This window comes from Pygoscelis adeliae, unplaced genomic scaffold (genome assembly GCF_000699105.1).
Source record: "Pygoscelis adeliae isolate BGI_AS28 unplaced genomic scaffold, ASM69910v1 Scaffold247, whole genome shotgun sequence".
Classification (NCBI taxonomy): domain Eukaryota; kingdom Metazoa; phylum Chordata; class Aves; order Sphenisciformes; family Spheniscidae; genus Pygoscelis; species Pygoscelis adeliae.
Window position 1 is genome coordinate 1,963,670 of NW_008825316.1, and position 19,816 is coordinate 1,983,485.

General features: G+C 39.1%; 1 protein-coding gene across 1 annotated transcript in view; it reads right to left on the reverse strand.

The window, feature by feature from the left end:
• Positions 1-10,469: 10,469 nt before the first annotated feature.
• The window catches only part of PLA2G4A (phospholipase A2, group IVA (cytosolic, calcium-dependent)), a 68,595-nt gene continuing 59,248 nt past the window's right edge, over positions 10,470-19,816 (reverse strand). The window contains exons 15-18 of the mRNA XM_009330270.1: positions 15,074-15,258; positions 12,413-12,608; positions 12,041-12,198; positions 10,470-10,601 (exon numbers count right to left, since the gene is read on the reverse strand). Coding sequence (XP_009328545.1) covers positions 10,470-10,601; positions 12,041-12,198; positions 12,413-12,608; positions 15,074-15,258 — 671 coding nt within the window. The remainder of the gene's footprint in view (positions 10,602-12,040; positions 12,199-12,412; positions 12,609-15,073; positions 15,259-19,816) is intronic.

Consider the following 19,816-nt stretch of genomic DNA (forward strand, 5'->3'; position numbering starts at 1 on the left):
TTTTAGAAGCAGAGATTTAGTTTCTTTTTATTTTTACATGCACTTGTCCTCGTTCATATCATGAGTTGCATGCTGGCAAGGGTTTTTTTATAGCCACAGACCACTATGAAGCAGGTGGACTGATATGTAAGTAACTTGGTAAATAACCATACTTTAACTAACTAACTAAACTAACAGTCTTGAACAACATCTACAGGTGGAGCAAACCAGGGTAAACTCAGAGGTTCAGTGCATGGAGGCACTGACAGTATCTTCTCCATGTTTTCCTTAAACATAACTACAGATTCCACAAAACACAAAATGGTTCAACACTTCATTCATGAATGTCTCATATCTATATACATAATTCTATTGCACAAATAAATAGACTTACAATTATTTTTATTGCAATATCACTGAGAAGTAGAAAATGTTTTGGGATAACATCACTGAAAAAAATCTTATGACAAATTGGCAGACATGCCCTACCATAAAGGAAGACTGAAACCTGTTCAGTTTTACACTGAAATTATTTCTATTCCAAGGTTAATTAGCTTTTTTGCAGCTCGATGGACTGATTCTGCAGTGGCCTGTCCTCGAGTCATAGGAAGGACTCGTTCAGGTACAGCAGGTTACGTCCTCCTCATCTGACGGGCAGCCAGATTGCTCAGAGGCACTTAGTCTTAATGTCCTGCAAAAAGTGGTTTTGTGCATCCAGGAGAAATCTCATGAATCGTTAAATCCCCATTTACTGAGCTAATAAATCACAGCATTTAGCACCTTGTTCTGTCTTTGTGTCCCCATTTGGAGAAGGGCTTTATTACTTCTGTGGGATGAGCAAGGGTTGAACTTGCCCAGGCTTTCTGGGGAGCAGCACATCACTCCCCGGCACTGTCCTTACTGCACAGGATTACATTGCCCTGCTAAAAACCATCAGCCTATAGCAGTAAGGGGGGGTGGGTGGGGGGTGGTGATGCAAACACTGAAGGAGCCAAAGCTGGAGTTAGGGAGGCAATTGAGCACCGTTTCCTCCTTCTGCTGGGAGATGAAGGCCAGATTTTTATAATTATTTTTATTTTTCCTAAAAAAAATGTGTTTACTTAGAAGTCAAAAGACCATCACTTGGGTATTATCTGCATATTCATAAGACAAAGTTTTGTGTTTTGCAAGAGCTTTCCTCAGTGTCCTACCACACATGGAACTAGGAAAATATTAGCAAAGGCTGTTTTCCACTGTGATGGTTTGCCATCAGAAAACCGCAATTCAATTGCATCCATTAAGTCAACACATTTTTGCTAAGTGCATCTTACAACATCATGGGCAATTATAAAAAGGCATCTCAATGAAGTTGAATTTTTCAATCTAACATTTATTACATTACACAACATAGCAGAAAAGTTTGCTTTCATCACACTGTAGAACATAAATGCTGAAATTTTACGATCAAGTGAAATGTTAAACTTTACCAAAGTGAGCTGTTTAGAAGTGGTTCAGCTACAGAACTCTGACTACTCATTCTGATTTGAAAGGAAACCAAATTTAAAATAGCAAATTCTCTTCAGGTCTATATGCAAGGTTCAAGTTAGCAACTTTTCTGTGCATAGTTCTCTGTGCATGTTTTTCCAGCTTAGCCGCCCTATATATTTTTGCAAGAAGAGCTTTGGCCTCACCCTTCCAGCCACACACAGAGAAGGAGCTTCTGGGGTTAGAGCTTGCCTTTTTTTGCATTCCCTCCTTCCTGTTAACTTCTGTTTAAGAAATTAAACAACGTCTGGTGGGTGTTGTTTAGATGACACATGTGTCCCCTGTTGACCAGATTACAGCGGTTAGCCAATGAAGGGAACTCACAACCTGTCACTTAAGCTCTCTGGAAGCCTTCACGTATCCCCATCCACATGTTGGGGAAATTCAAGCTGCAGAACGAAGCACCGTGCTTCTGGGCTTATTTTATTTCAGTCAGCTCCATCAACATTAGCTGACCTGTTTTCTCCTCTGTATATCAGCCATGTCATTGGTCCGGTCCAGATATCTCCTGGTAAATCCTCTGAAATCAGTGCACCAAAACACGCTTTAAAAACAAAACATTAAATAAAAAGAAAAAAAGAAGACACTGATTAAAGACTGCTCGCCGCCCAGGTTATGCCGTGTCAGGTACGGGTCAGAACTGCCTTGGTTCAACAGAAGGGGAACTCATGGCAGAAGAAAGAATGGCTGGTTTTAGTGTAAAACACAGCTGTAGACTGAAGTCTGTGCCTTTGAATTTTCATTCAAATTAATTGAAATTTGGCTGATGTTGTGGGCAGCTAGTTATCATCACTTACAAGAAAAACATCTATGTTAAAGTGTATGCTGTATGGAACACCTGAGGCTACAGCCTTCAAGAAGGAGCAAGGCTTTCTACCTCTTTTAGTGTGTAAAGCACATACCAGGCAAATCAGTACCACTCAGTGTTTACCTATTTTTCATGTCCTCCCAGTTTTTAGCCATTTTATTTAAACCTAGAAGGTCACTTTCATCATAATTTGCTGCATGCACAACTCACCCTTCTCACTACTGGTACCAAATCATTTATAAGCAAAATGACAAACCCTGACCCCATCACTCTGCTGCCTTTACTGACACATGAACTAAACATCAGGGCAATGATCCCTTTTACTTTTAATATTTACTTTAGCTGGAAACATGCACTGGCCCACAGGGATGAGAAGAAAAGTGGGTTTGGTTTGCTCCTGAGCAATGCCAGTTCATAAGCTGAACATAAATTTTAAATATATATATATTTAACTGTATAAATATCTGTGTTCTTCATCTAGAAGATTGTATTTCTTGTATTTCAACCAGTTGGTGGAGACCTTTTAAAATAGTTTCAAACACCCAAACATCTTGCTTTGTGGCAGCTGGATGTAGAGGGAAGATTTCTATTTTTCCAAGGTGGCTTGAAAGCCAGAAGCAGATGGGGAAGAGGTAGGATTTGCGAAAAAGACAATTGTCTTATTTCCCCCATATGCTTCCACTTGGCAGATATAAAGTCTAAGGTGAGTAATGGTGTATTGTAGTCTCCTATATTTTTGTAGAATACAGGTGAAAAGAAATCAAGAATCAAGAAGCACCCTGTAAATGGCAGGGTTTTACCTACAATGGGTAGAGTGAAGGAAGGGAGCCTTTTCATGCAATGCCTTGCCTTTAGCCCCTTGCAGCCTGGAGACTTTTGGGACACAGCTATTTACACATGTTCCACTGAAACACTTTGTTTTCTTAGTAGCTGGTCTGGAGAACAGTGCCTTGGCGGACACTAACTGCCTGCCTGCTCTCACGCAGTACGTCCAAGCAGATGGCAGCAGTGGGAAGACAAGCATGCTGGGGTAGGCAGGGAAGCGAGCTGAATTATAAGCTGTTCTTCTGTGGAATAAAGAAAAATTAGCTGTGACCTTTTGCTGTTGCTACTAATCATATTTGTTAATGCGACCCACGGTTTCCACAATCTCCTTTACTGTTGGATGCAACCATTACCGGTTAGCGACTTAATGAAGCCTACTAATTACAGGCATCTTACTAATCTAGGCATCGTTTCCATACCTTGTTTCAGAAGAAGCCATGGAAGAGGGACAAGGAAAAGAGAGCACAGATGTTCCTCTTGGGGAATTAAGAACATACAACACTGGTGAACAGCTTCTGTGTCTCGCTGCCAAAGCCCCTGGCCGCACAGTCCTCCCATGACACATGTGCTGTCGGCACGCCATCGCTCCTAGGGTCACAGCCTACTTGCTGGCAAACAGCATTTGCTTGGCATAGCACATCAGACTAAGGAAGAAACGGTTCAGGCTCAAAAAGAAAATAAAAATAAAAGAAGAAAAGGAAGCAATAAATAAAAACACAGTGAGGATTTCAGATGCCAAATTATCTCATTTATTTTCTGGCAAGCCCTTGTCCCACATTGCCTGAAAAAAAGAGAAAGAAAAGACACACGGACATGCAATAACAGAAGAAGGTCTATGGTCCGGTGAGTTATTGAAACCTGCTTTAAACCTGCTCGGAAGGGAATTCCCCACCTAAGGATGGTGGGGGAACTGGCTTTAAACAAGCTGTTAAAAGAGACTTGAAACTGAGGGAAGAATGGCAAATGAGAGTTAATCAGCATCAGTAACTTTTTGGACCTCCCCAAGGTCAAACAAGCACCAGTTCAAAATGGGAAGAGGTTACTGGAGGTAAAACTTCTTAACTGGTGTTTTCCATCAGCTTTATTAGGTAAATGGAAAAATGCTAAACACTGCACAGGCTGTCGGGCCATTGGTTCCTCCCAGCCTTCATCGTCAGCTGTGAGTGCTGCAACAGGACAGCAAAAACAAATTTCGGAGACAGCCAACGGCATGCGTCCCACTTCAGCACTGACAGGTTTCTTTGCCCACTGGTTCCAGCCTTGTCTCAGTCTCTGCTCCCGCCATGTTCACTCATCCCGACCTGAGATCCATGGGCAAATGAGGTCATGGCTCCTCCCGCAGCCATCACCCACGGTGTCCTGCCCGAAAACAAGAGCCCTGGGGCTAAGGACAGACAGACGGCATCTGCCAGCACGCAGATACTGTCTCAGCCATTCAGGCTGTGTCTATTTCTGTTGATGGCTAGCATGGATTAGGTAGTGTCATAAACAGTATTTGACTGTAATACAAAAACGTCCTGTAGCAAATGCCTGGGGTTTAGCAACTCAGGACCAGAAGGAAGGATTTGTATTAAATCTACAGCTTCAAAGTATCAGTGTTTCTAGTTCTCAAACACACTGACAAAATAGTTGCCTCAATTTCTTTTAATGTCATCATGTTAATTCCATTTCATATTTTCCAGAACACACCCTAAACAATGTGTTGGCAACAAAGTATCTATAATGTGTGTTTCGCACAAGCTGGATGTGGAACATGCCTCCTACATTAACCTCCTGATCTTAAGCACTTAATGACCTGCCTTACAGAAGAGGGGAGTTTCCATCTCCTATGCAGAGCAAGCACTGGCCCCAGCCATCCATCCCCGTGACCCGGTCCAGAAAGTTGGGTGAGGACCAGATATGAAGCTAAATTAGAAAATGGTAACAAAGAAATTGTATAACTTTACCTATGTAGCGTGTTCTGCAACGGCAGAAGTTATAGTTTCACACCCGAATAAGAATGGAGCTGCCTATTTTTCCCCTGCTCACTTTTGACTTGCCTAAAAAAACACATCTAGCTGAGAATTAGAGGGAAACATAAGGCCAAACCATCCCAAAGTGCTCAGGTTTCTGTTTCTAGCTTGGCCACAGGCTTCAAGGAGGAAGCACTGGAAGAGCATTGCTCTGATTAAAGGTGAAATATTTTTTGAGCACAAAGTCGGGTCAACGTTCAGTTCCCCGAGGTTTTTCTGGCAGGTCTTGGGAAGACCTCATGAACGGGGCTGATGACTCCTGGCACAGATGGAGTTGTGGGGAAGCCCAAAGCACCAGCAGGATGGTTCCCCTCTGCAGACATTAGACATGCCTCTGCCCCAGCCCTTGCACAACCGCCTGGTGGCCCCATTGCAGCTGGGGTTTTTCTTTCAGCGCCCCATTTGCCCCCACCTATTTCTTGGACCCGACTGTATTTGTGGCACCCCTGGGGTCCCATGCTGGGGTCTCCCTTAGCTCATGGCTGCCTTCTTTGGAACTTCTCTTCTTCTATTCCCATACATCTCCCGACAACACCTAAAGAGAACAGAAGTCTTTTGGCTTGGCCTTTGGTCCCTAATTTCTGCTTGAGCCAAGTTTGCGTGGCTTGGCTCTCATGGGTTAAATGGTCACATAAGGAATTCCTGTTCCCATTATACCCCATATTGTATTTTTTGGTTAGTCTAAAGCTTAACAAATCGCTCTGTCAATTTCATTGCCATACTGCCTGTTCTTTGCATGCAAAATAGTTTCATGTTTTTGTTGTCATGGGGAATTCCTTGCCTGTGAACTCTGATGGTCTTTACGTTTTACCTAGCGTGAGAGGGCCAGTGTGTATAACTTAATTGGATGAGTCACATTAATACACAAATCTAGCCTGTATGTGAAGTACAAAAGCAGTAAGAGTGATGGGTGAATTTACAGCTTCAGGAAATGTCTACATGCTTTTGCTTTGAGTGAGCATCAGAGCTCACATAACAAACGTGTTATGTAAATGCATGTGGTTGCACAACTCACTCCTCAGCGTTTACTGATCTCACATCCATTTGTGTGTAGAGTGGCTGAACAGCCCTCCTCAAAAATGAGCCCATTGGTGCTCTAAAGGCAGAGATCTGTGGGTGATCCGGGCTGTGGTAAAGAGAACACTGCAGCCTGTTTACACTGACTTCTCAAGTTTCATCCCACAGACAAAATATGCTAGGTCAAACCAGAAAGTGTGTTCATTGTGGCGCCGTTTTCCTGCCAAAATGCATTTTCTTCTCGCTGATGCAAGCACTCTTGAGGTCAACGCTCTCGTGCTCTCATGCTTTCCGGGTCAACAGGATTTTATTCTGAGCGTTCACTTCTGCTGCTAAAGGAAAAAACGCAAGCAGAGATTTCAGATACCTATCCCAGCAGCTGGAGACTGCTCAGAGGTCCTACAGAAAAGAAACGGAACCTCAGGGCCCGGTTTGGTGCCAGGCTTCCCTGGAGTGGGAAACATAATCCACATCTGGTTTTCAGGAACCATGCTTACCTGCAAGGCTGAGCTCTTTGCAGTCACTCTGGGCTAGCATGATGGCACTTCCATATCCTGCAGGCATTACCTAAAATGATTTCTGACATCTGAAAAAATTCATTCTCTAAACTTACCTTTTACTGTCTTCTAGGTATAATACGTTAGGTTGGAAAAAAATGTTGCAGGCATAAAACAGATGAACCAGGGACTGAAGGAAGGGAAAATGAGAAACAAAGGACTAACTTTTTAGGCTAAGGAAAAAATGTGTATGTTCCTGGTTTTACATCAGTTGTCAGAAGTGGAAGAGGTTTTTTTCTGCAATATTATTCTACTTTGCAGTAATTTTTAATAGAATGTGTGACTAAGACTGTAAGTCCTGGTATTCTGCTCTGCAGCTGAACTGAAGTAAGAGTTCAATTTCTAAGTTTCTGATCATACCAAGATGGATTTTTCCATTAGAAGCTTATGGACACAGAATTAAGACAGGTTTTTTGTTCAAGACTATAGTGGAATTACACTTACGAACTTACCAATGAGCTTCTGGGGAGCCCAAGACACTTCAAATGTTTGAAAAAGTTAGAACGAGTTTTCTTTATGACAAGTTTGATTTTAGCAGAGGAAGAGGGACTCCTGCCCTAGCAGACAAGTCTGCTCCAGAATGAGAAAATGCATACTGGTACCTACAGCAGTGTAAGGTCTCAGCAGTGTTGGCTGAAGAGAATTTGGGCATATTGAGACACTTGCTACTCCCCCCATATAGATATCAGACCCCAAGCTTTTGATGCCTCTAACATTTTGCTCTTAGACCTATTGGTCGTAGCTGACTTTTAACCTTATTCACCATACAGTAATGAGAGAAAAATATTTACACATTTTCTATCAGAACGATGCCCTTGCATTCTGAAGTACCTGCAAATGACAGACTGCTCCTGGTTTTCAGCAAACAGAAGCAACAGGCCAGCAGCTATTTCATCCGAACAGGTTTGGCGGAACTTCCCTCCTCGACATGCTTTTTAAGAAATCTGAGATTAAAGGCAGCAAAGACCCAACACCCAAACCCGTACTGTAATTCGCTGTAGCAGCTCTTAACAGAACAGCACAAAGTATCTGGCAGAGTGCTGACACCAAAATATATCAGTAGGAATAAAAATGGGCTGATGTGCTGTCCCCACACACTGAACTGCTCAAAAAAAGTTGTAGTTTTAACACCTAAACTAAAAAGAAAGACTAACAAGCAAAACCTTGAATTTCCTGCTTGTGAGCTGTCCCACATCTCTTCACAATAAAAGTGAAAATGTCACGTGTATGATCAAAATAAACTGTCTGAAAACAGCAGGTGCCAAATACAGTTGTTTCATTTTTTTATTGTCTGATAACACTGTGATAATATAAACTGTATAAAGCATGATAAAACACTTCCATAAAATAGAGTAGGTACATATTATAAAATAAAAAATACAAATATTATGTTAACAAGGGGAAAAAAAAACATTTAAAAGAAAATATTACAATAAAATAACGGTACCAGTTTCTTCCTGTATTCCAAAATTTATTGAAAATGTTTAAATTATGCAGCACTAAGATAAGTTACTTTTACTTTCTCTCATGATTTTAAACATGCACTAACTCAAACAGAAATAAAACCTATTAATCAATACAGAAAATGTTATTAATCACGTAACATTGCATGTAGATTTAAGGAGGGATGAAGCAGTGGCTGTTAAAAGAAATGCATTATAATTACTTCCCTTCCCATGGGTTTACAGATTTTAGCAATTAAAAATAGCTCAATGATTCACAAGAAAAGGACAGCCACTGAATTAGCAATAAACTTTGATAAATGAGCAGTTATTGTAAAAATTGTTTGTCAGAAAACTATCAAACAAAATATCAGCTACGCTTCAAATAGTCTGTGCACAAAGCAATGGCATTCATTGCGACCATGATCTTTTGCATTTGCTAGGATCCTGACAGCCCTATCAGAAAGATAGAGGGTGAAATCAGAACCCTATTAACGTCAACAGAAATCTTGAGACCAAAATTCCACTTACAGCTCTTGAAGAGAAACACGCGTGCCTTCTGACCACAACACTGCAAATAATCCTACTCAAAACTGGGGTTTTTTTTCATTATGATGATATTCCTAGTGAAAGGAGTGCTTTTCTTCTCCATCTGCTGTGGAGTGCTGGACAAGCAACCCGCAGGGCAGCTGGGGATGTGTTTTTCCCCTCTCACCTCTGCAAACACCTTTGTATGTTCTTTTGCATTAACTCTCAGAGACAGCAATCTCACCTTGAACTAAACTATTCAGCCCCCACTGTCTTCTTCAAACTCCAGAAGAAAGCAGCTAAGGAACAACTGCCGGGACTGCCAGGTGCATTTGTTGAGAGTTAATCCCACAAACTAAAAAAATGAAACAAGTGCCCCAAAAACATGTGACTCCTAGATCTTGCACACAGTGCAAGGCCATCAGTGACCTCATCAGTTCCTTTTGCTCTTTCCCATGCCACACACTTGCTGATTACATTATTTCAAAGGAGGCTGGAAGTTTTCGGAGGTGTGACTGCATTTTTCTATGCATTTGCAGAGTTACCTCAACACTTGTTGAGATGATACTAAAACAGTCTATGGCTATGCACGGTCTTTCATTATTCAACCTACTAAAAATATATTTTTTAAAAATAGCCCTTAACACATGAACTACTTCACATTCTTACCTAGGAACGTTTTACCTATCCCCAGTAAACATTGCCACTGTCCCTTTGCAGAAATGTGATGCTTTTAATCATGATCAAATGCAAAATTATTATTGATTTATCTATAAACATTTTGGTCAGAAATACATGAACTAACAATAATTTAACACACAGGAGCTACTAGCTCAAGAATTCAAGCAATGTAATTTTGCGGAACAAAAGTGGATACGCACATTATTAAACAGTAGTAAAGTGGACTTCAATTTTTGTGAAAATATTTGTGATTAAAGATTCAAGAGCAGATCCTTCTTAGCACCAGTTACAAAAGCTCTACTAGCATTAATAACCAGCTGAGGATCCTACTTATAATATCAAAGATGTATAAACCCCATTTCTTTGATACCCGTTTGTTATCAAAAGTTTGTTGGTTTTTTTTAAGAGACACCACTCATGCAAGAAAAGTAAAATTTGAAACACAGCTTGATGACGGAGTTTTGGTAAGGCCAATATAGCCAATGGTTATTAGTGAGCAAAACCCCTTCTTGTATAAGAAATCAACCTTAACAGAGCTAGTAAGCAGCCAAGCGACTTAATATACCAGGGAGCTGCTGTTGCCTAGCAGTAGTTAGCAACTACTGACTTTTCAAACCAAAGTCAGAGGAAATCTTCTCATTGACACAAAGCAGAGTGGAATCTGAGCCCAAGCCCAGGTATATACATAATTTCTCTGTTACTGAAGTTTTATTCTACTGTGTTTCTAATTCCATCTTACATTTCAAGATATGCCCAGTTTACATCAATTAAAAATCAGACAATTGCCCTACTATGAGAAACTAGTGTTTACAATTTTGTAAGGAAAAAAAAAGACACTGAACCCAATGACCATAGTCAAAATAAACTAATTCCATAGTTTTTAAAATAAGGATATCAGCATACTGAAATGTTTTCAATTTTTTTAGTTTAAAAAAAAGTACAAAATTATATTGAAGCTTGAAAATTCACAAGAAAATGTTTTCAGGAGTTTTGCACAGCCCTGTTCAGGAGCAGTGATGCTCTGATAATGTCTTTTTGACTCCAGTTATAAAGACAGAAACAGCTTCTTGAAGGAGTGGAACCTACAACACATCCCCTACGTATGGTTGTTGTTAAGATTGTTCTTATTAAAGAATCTCCTTGCTTCAACACTGCTAAGAGACACGGAGCAGCGAGATGGGTTCTCTTTTCTGTATTCAATGCTTTCCATCATAGCTTCCTTGATCACCTGGAAAACAGTGAACAACATGTCATTCAGGGAAATAACTAACATTTTAACAATTTAATAACTGATAGAAAAGACCCATTCAGTTGTTAACAACTGTTGCTCCTGCTTTTATGACTGCTCCATCATTGAGCAAAGTGATTGCTGAGTATTATTATGAATATTATTTTCTTGATTGTATAAAACAATGATTTTAATGTAGTTAATAAAGGTATGACAGGATACCACCAACATCAAAGAATTCACACAAGAATATTGACATTGAAACCGAGTCCCAGTGAAATTCTGAAGGGTAAATCAAAACACTGAGAAAATCCATACTTAAAGGATATAGAAAATAGTTGAGAAAGAGTGAATCTTCACTTTTGCTTCCTTTGTCCTGAAGTAACAAGATTTGTTCACTACTTTGGAAAAAAAAAATCATTTCTTTATCTGGGATGATCATGTACACTTGTGAATATGGCAAGTCACCCTATGGATGCTGGGATCATGGTCTTGTGTTACAGCTAGTATCAATTAAAAAGAATTATTACTGAGTTAGCTGATAAATTAATTTCCAGAGATTTTTACAAAAAATCTCCATTTTCCTTTTTTCCAGTTAGAAAATCAGCATACATAAAGAACTGAGTATAAGATCCTGAACATAATGTCTACATCCTGTGCAGACACCTTTGCTCATTTATCCTGCAGGACTTTTGATGGTAAAGTGACAAAAACAACACAGGAACCAAATTAAAAAGAATATGAATTGGAATGGATCCTAACAAGCACAGGCTCAAACATTATGAAAAGCACACATTCTACACTCCAATAGTTCTTCATTACATCAATCTTCTTAGCCCCAAAAATACTGTTTAGACTTTTTTTTCCCCCCACTGGAAAGCACCTCTGGCCTTTTCAGCAGCATATTTGCTTATTGGTTTATTATTGACAGAAGCTCATATATGGTAATACTTCCTACAACACTGATATATCAGTACTTCAGAAACAGAGGTCCAATGAAAAGACCAAATTCTCTTCACCTAATTCTCACTGTGTGTTTCATCCAATTCTCTTCAGGTAGCTCCAGCCACTGTATTACCTATAGTGACTAGACTCTTCTTTCCTTCCCAGGCTGGAAGGATGCAAGTTGACCATGCCACAGTTTGCACGTGCTTCTACACAAGCTCACGAAGAACCTACCTAGGGTACACTCCAGCCCTCATTAAAATAAAGCAGATTTTTTCCACTGACTATAATGGGCTTTGATCCAGCCTCAATTCTGAGAATAGCAAGGGGCACAACTAAATGCAGGAAGCACTTTACATGTCATAACAATCAGGCAAATACTGAAGTAAACCCCTGTACCTTCTGTATGACAGATCTAGGGCTTTACTCGCATCACCTACTTTCCCATTTAACAATCTAGACCCTTTAAGCCCCTTCCACACTGGCATACATACATCTATGTTATTGAGGGTGTTGAACTCCATTAGATCATGAAGCCTCTTGAAAGCCTCATTGGAATACTGGAAGTTGAACGTAGAGAACGGTGTATTCGGATCATCAAAAATGTCAAAGTCTGCAAAATCCTTCTCTTCCTGTGTTTCTCTTGGAACACCTGCATACAGAACAAATACAAAAATACAATCTAAATGTTAGGTCTGAGGACTTACCATCTTATTTTTTAATGGCTCTTTTGAAATCCCTAGCTACTACAGATAGACTTAAGAGTTATTTCAGTATATATTCAGTCATTTCTAGTATAGAATCACCATGTCATTATAAAGCTTCAAAGGAACAGCTAGATTTAGCAGCAGAAACTGTGTGCTCACCTGGAGCTTTGTACTTCCGGAAGTTGATGTTGGCCAAAACAAAATGGATTATAGTTGGACAGTCTTTCTCCGAAGAGGTATCCTTTGGTTTGAAAACATAGCACTCCTTCATTCCCTCTCGATCAAATACATTTGGGTCTATTTTCGGGAAAGGAAGCTTGTTCATTCTGGCCCATTTTTCAGCAAGCAAAATTTCCTGAAAAGATAACAAAGACTCAGGTGTATATACGCATCCACTGCAAAGTGAGATTTTGCGTAGAGAGAGACAGGTCAAATTGGTTACTAGAAGCAGTTTTATTAGCTCATGATTCTTTACAGCAGAAGGACTGATCAAGTCAGTCTTTCTATAGACGACCCAGTATGGCAAACTGAGCACCTAATTCAGCCTGCCCCATCTTCACCACCTGTGATGATTCACAGGAAGGAAAGAGCTGGTCTGTCACATAAGTCTTTGGGTGAATTTACAGAGCTGACAGCTAGAAAAAACCATCCGTAATTTTACTTGCAAACTGAGTATCAGTGCTATGGAAACCAATGAAAGTTAATAAACATCAATCCACACATTGTTATGTTCAGAATCACATCATAGCACAGACCAGCATTTGAAAGCATGCTAAGTGAAGAAGTAAGTCTGGAAAACAGGCTTTTTTTTCCTCGTGACAACTCAGTAAACAAAATAATTTGTAAATAATGACTCAAAAGCGTGTAATGAGGGTGTGTGAGGGAGGAGAGGGAAGGTCAACATCCTTAATCTTGGTTTTGAATGAAATAGGACCCTTCTTTGGACAACTGTTTTGGATACGCAAGAGATGAAAAGATAGTGGGTGTAAAATGATAAAACAAGAGCAGAGTCATTGACTTCAGCTGGCTGATTTCCCTATGTGTTGGAGTAATAAAAGTATATTAGAGCGCTACCATAGATACAGGCCAACTCCTGAACTGGCATTTACTCTTTGTAATGCAAGCAGAACCAATGGGATTGGACAGCCAGTAAGCAAAACTGTTTTCTGCCCTTTAGGCCATTAGCATACAGCCTATGCTTGTGGACTATATGTGTGTATTAGCTGGAGGTACATCACTTTTTTTATTGTACACATATTTGGACTTTGGAAATAATGAACCATTCCCTTCAATGGTGGCTTCATGAAAACCTAAGGCACCATTTAATTTTCTTACCATTTTTTCTTGCATAAAAGGATTTTGCCTTTTTGAAGTTAGAGTTTACAGAAAAACCTTCAGGACACCACTTGACTTCCAATCAATCTCTCTGTGTTATGTTCCCCAAAACAGCATAGAAAATTGCAGCTGATGAAGACAGAAAGCTCAATGCATGGGCTAAGAGTAACAGAGACAACTATACAGAGCCTTTTGCACAGACTCCACGTGCAGAACACAACATAGCCGGAGGAAAAAGAAGATGTTTCACAGGAGATGGCAGTGCTGTGTCAGCAAATTTAGCTGACGGGGGAAAATACTCAGTCATGACAAAAAAGGAGACAAATTCTTAAACAAAGAGAAAATTAAAGGAAGAAACAGATCGTGGAATTCAGTCAATTAAGGAAAAATGAAGGATCTCAGCACTAGTACGAGTCTTCTTAGCGCCCTGCTCTTCCAGGTAGTCCCCAAGAGACCTAGAGATTACAGAAGTTACTCCTTTTTATTCTCCTGAAGCTTGTGGGTTTTTTTTTTTTACATTTGACAACACTGATCTAGAGTTCATTTTGCTACTGCTGTTATTTTCTAATGTTGTTTTGGGGTTTTGTCCCTTGATAGCAAGAGGAAGGAAAAAAATACTCTGTTTGTTCTAACTGAAATTTCTCTGTAAAGCAACAATGAATGCCAGTTGTTTCTCAAACAGGCAAGTTTTCTTGGTTTCCTTAAAAATTATTTTTTAGAATCCACATGGGTTTCAAATAAATATTGCCTCTTTTTTGAGTACCTCACAATAGTCTCGTGAGTGCTGCTTTTTGTGTGTTAGCTACCAAAATGGTCCAACATTAAACTTTTCTGATCATTTGGAGCTGTCTGGATGCTTAGGTTATACAGGTCATACAGAATGACAGCTGTCCTTTCCACACCTGCTGGATTTTTCTGTGGTTGCTTTGCTCTTGCCTGAATGGATTTAGGAATCCTACTTAAACCAGTACTGGGATTATCCTAGTGAGATGTAAATGAACAGTTAGCCCCACTTCCAAAATGTTATATATTTAGCAATACCAGAGTGACTGAGACACATTTCTGCAAGATGATGACAGAAAACCATTCATTTACATCACAGCATCACAGAGGAGAACAGCTGTACAGAGCTAGAGCACTAGCACAATGGTAAATGACTTACTTAATTGTTTAATACTGACATAAAATAAAATTCTGCAATTCAGTGTGATGGCAAGACTTCCATAAAAACAACAGAGCTACTAGTTCAAATGAATTATATTAGCCTTCTTTGTGTCAGTTGTCTCATGTGAGTCATGTAAACAGGAGCTGAAGCAGAATGCAATATTCTGCCTTGACATGGAAACAAATTGCTCCAATGCTGTTGATAAAATAGCACTAAGGCCTTCTGGAACCATGAAATGTGCAACCACCCCGACTGGAAGAATACAACTGAGTCAACTTAAATTTATGAACACAAAGCAAGGAATGGCCTATTTTACTTACTTTGAAAGGAGGACTGGAATCACTTGGCCTCGCTGAAAAATCAAAAGAGATGATGAGATCAACACCTCTTTGAGGTCTTAAGATAAGTGGGTATGGCAGGTTAAAAGTAAGCCCGCTGTCCACTATATGAATCTTTTTGCTCTTTACATCTAGTGGCTCGTATATCCTCTCAAACTCATCAGGATCTGCTCAGAACAAATGAAAACAAAACAAAACAGGAACACACCAGTTAAGAACTGAAATTGTGATGGGCTTTCAAGTCTTCCCCCAAGTACAGAAGATTCCACAGAATTCAAAATGTACAGTATCCCAGCTAAGCACACTGTGAACCCATGTGTAACATTGACTCTCATCTTAACAACTGGAGAATGAGGGGAAATAAACAGAGCTGGAAGGGACCTCAGCAGGTCAAGTACACAAACGCCCTGTCCCAAGGCAGAAGCAGGGGTGGCTCAAGGCAAAACCAAAGGGGACAAATGCCCAGGTTTGACCCTAGCCTTCCCAGCTTTACCCCTTCATCCCTAATAACCCATACACAAAGGAAAGTGTTTATGGGATGTTAAGAGACAGATTCCTAACATACATCCCCTCAGTGTTCTACAACCCCTGCCCAAACCTCTTCCCCCAGGTTCCCTCCCAAACCCCCTGTCCTTCCCAGCTCCTCTTCCCCAAATAACTGAAATTTGCCTAACAGCCTTGATGTGGCTCTGCTCTTGAGTGATGCTTTTCTATGTCTGTTTCTGTCCATTAAAATTAGGACTACCAAGTCAAATGACTTGTTTTTCAACCTACACGAAATCTTATGACTGCATACTCACTACTATACTAGGAACAAGAAGAAATGGTAACCCATATCCGTATCTGAAATTTAAGCATTGGGCAGAATTACATGTAAGCCACTTACTGCTATTACTGTCATGGTATAGTACAAAATAGTCTCCTATCTCTAATGCCCAAACTGAGGCCTGAAGAAGATGATGTTTCCTCTTCAACCCAAATATTCCCTGGGTACAACTCAGGAAAGAACAAGAAATTTTTCGTAAGTGCCTTTGCACTTATCCAAGCCAGTGGATACTACTCCCCGCAGTACTTAAAACTTTTCTCCTGACAGTCTTTTCTTAAAAAATATCTTAAAAATATTTCCAGTGCATGTTTTTGCCTTTTGACTAAAAACTAACACTCATATCTGTAGAGGGCAGTGTAATCTAAGGAATGCTGAATAGAATAATATAATTATTTCTTGTATAATTAAATTTCCTAGCACCCACTTATTGGCGATGGAAGTAATCTGAAAAAAGATATTTTAATGCAAAGAAAACTCATCAAAAATAATTCAAACTCTAGTTCCTATCATTTCAGTATCCATGAGAAAAATTTATTATGAGCAGAAAAAAAATCTCAAAACAGATATTTTGACTTTTTATTTCTGTTATTATTATTATTTATTAGAGGGCACTTTGCTAAGAAATGAGGCACCAGTTTCCTAACATTTGCCTTGATTTCTAAGGGAGAAAACACTTTCAAATCATTGCCTATTGCTAAAGGGCTAAGCGTGTTTATAGAACTATTTTAGAACCATATTTCATATAACCATGAATTAGCATAAATCAACGAAAATCTATTACTGTTTATCAAACTCATCATAATTAAAAAAACACCGGTGAAAAAAAATACACTTACTACAGATCCTTTTAGCACAAGTAAACTAGTTTTGTTTTTCCCATCCTTTTTTAAAGACAATATTTCAAACATAATTTATCCCTTGTTCTCAATAGAATTTTAAAAAATTACAGAAACATTTTTGTTCAAGTTTTGTATTATCTTATTTTACAAAATTTGAATTTGAAAGTCAACAGTGATCCTTTAGACAAGAATAGTACCACCTATAATAATGTTTGTGATAGGAGTGTTACTGCATATACAAACTTCCTACTAAGAAGGCATTGAAGAACAAGACGGTTCCTATTGCTTACAGCCTTCATGACTCTATCATCAAATTTATCATAATAATTTTATGATATTTTGAATGATAAAACATCATAATGCCATCAATAAATTTATAACAACCACACAGATTGTTTTTATTAGTCATGGTCTTCCGTGATTACAGGAGAAATTCAACTTAAAAGTTTTTATTATAATTAATTTTAGAAGTACATTTCCAATCTTTGAACTGAGAAGAAACGTTCCAAAATGCAACTTGTGTCCATGTTATGGGGTCAGAATTCAAAAAGCAATGAAGATAATCCAGTGTTATTTTAACGACACGACTTTAAAGGCAGACTCCACATGTGATTTGATTTGATTTGTTTGATTTGATTTAGACGGGATCTGGAGCCAGAGGCCAGAAGCAGCACACAATACCCAAGGCAAGCAGGCAGACTGAACTATGGGTCAGGACACTGTAGGTGAGCCTGCAATTGCTCCTGGGAGAGATGTAATGTACAATAAGTATCCCTGATGCTAAAAGAAGCATCACCTACTCTATATCCTGTGCTGTAGTTATTCTGAAGGGCTGGATAAGAAACCTTTGTTCTTTTTATACAACACATGAATCGAGGACAATTATTCTATATACACAGCCCTGGTAAGGCAATCCATCATTATTCATCAAACAGTATGAAGACTGAATGGAGTATTTATGCTCTGAGAGCCTGGGACATTAATTTTGAGCCCATGTGGACTGCTTTTATGAAAGATGCATCCATATTATGAGAAGCTTTCAGTCCATCAAACAGCATACTGGGAGAAGCAAGAGATGTTTACGAGTACAGCTCTGTGTTAAACCAGCACAGCATGCCTATCTGATTTGCAGTAATCGGATACTCAAACGGATATTAACAATTGTTTGGAAATAAAAAAGAGAGCATGTTCTAGAGACCAAACCTTGTCACAGATGGCAGGTTCAATGGAAGTATGGGAGATGAAAAGGGCATTTGCTGCTGACGTGTGTCTACTATAACAGTTTCCATAACTAATGAAATAAGGAAGCAGAGATTATGAGTTATTTTTTCCCTATTGTTATTCACTTGGCATTTTCTCAAGTGATTTTGGTGTGTTGTAATATCAAGGCACAGAAACAGAACAACTCTGAGTTCACAATGAAATCATTCAAGGGGTGTAAAGATTTAAAGCATATTTAAGACCAATTAAGAAAATGCTCAGCATAAATAGAATCCGTGGCAAAGCGAAGCCAAGCATTTTACTTTCAGATCAAGCAGGTGGGATCTCTGCTGTATGCAGTGCAGACATTTAATCCTCAGTAATGTCTGTAACATCAGCTTAGGTCTGCCACAGTTCATCCTCTGCAGTACAACTCAGTGGGTCTGCAGAAAGCCTGAGACAACTGGAGGTGTAAAGTATTATTTATATCCTTTTTGATTCATTTATTTCTCCTTTGGATTGTCTGGTAATAAAGAGAAAGTAAGTCCTAAAGCAATTCAGACTTCTCTCTGTACTCAAGCTGCTAGTGGTAGCAATAAATATGCAAACCTTAAATGCATCCAGTGCCTTGGCAATATACAATATCTGAAATTTACATCAAAGTTTCCTTTCTATCTACTCCTCTGGGCTCCTAGGCTCTTACATGTATTAGCAAAATTCAGAGCATTAAAATCTGGATACACTTAATCACACTAATGAATTATTAAATTGTATATTAAGTACTGAAATTTCAAGGGGTTTTTAACTATTCTTGACTATAATATTGCAACTACTCATAGCTGTTAGATTTGCATTGTTAGTTCAGGTCTATGAGTGTGGGCTTCGGCTAACACTAAAAAAAATGTCAGTTATGTCAAACTTTTGCCAGACATTTTACCCAAAGAAATTTCACGCATTCAAAAGTAATTGTCTCAGAGGTGCAGGCTTGTTCCATCAAACCAGCATTTTATTCCAATTGAAATTAAAACCCGGGAAGTTGAGTTGATTCTGAAGATTATCCTCATGTCTTAATTATGCAAAATTCTCATCAACTGTCATTTTTTCCAAGCATAAATTTACTACCCGCTTTCCTGCCTCTTTTACAACTACTATAAATATTAAGATTACCCAGTTGTAAACATGATGAGACGATAAAAATATTTAGAAAGTGGAGCACAGATGGAAATTACTATACAACCACTCAAAGGGATTTGTTACATTAACAAATACACATTAGAGCGCGTCTGCTATTTAAGCTTTTAAACGACATCTGGTATTTACTATTACGTAATGACCAGCTAGGACAATCTCTTTCCTCTGAATAGAAAATAAGGCCTGAAGTGACTACTGTTATTACAAGGGATCGTTGGCAATGCTGTGCCGCTACACAAGAACAGGGGAGGAACACCACTTTCAGAGACTTTTAGTTCCTCAGCTTGATAGATGTCAGTAATAATCCACAATAATCCAGAAGCATTAAAGTTTGTGTCATAGAAACAGTATGTGGAGGCTCCACCAAGTATGCATCTTCACTCTGATGTAACTTTTCTATAGGGAAACTCACATCCTTAACTCAGTGCTCTGTTGCCTACTGAGGAAGAAAAAAAAAGCACCAGTGCCAGAAGAATACTAAGAAATTCATTGACTTTCATTGAGAAGACTGTAATGAACACTGTCTATAGCAAATCTTCAAAATACCAATCGAACATGATTCCTAATTCTCTGCAGCTACTGTCCCAGACACCATATACTTCATGGAGTGGGGGAAGACATTGAAGGTATTTTGCAAATTAACATTTTTCTGAAATTCTTATTTTCCAT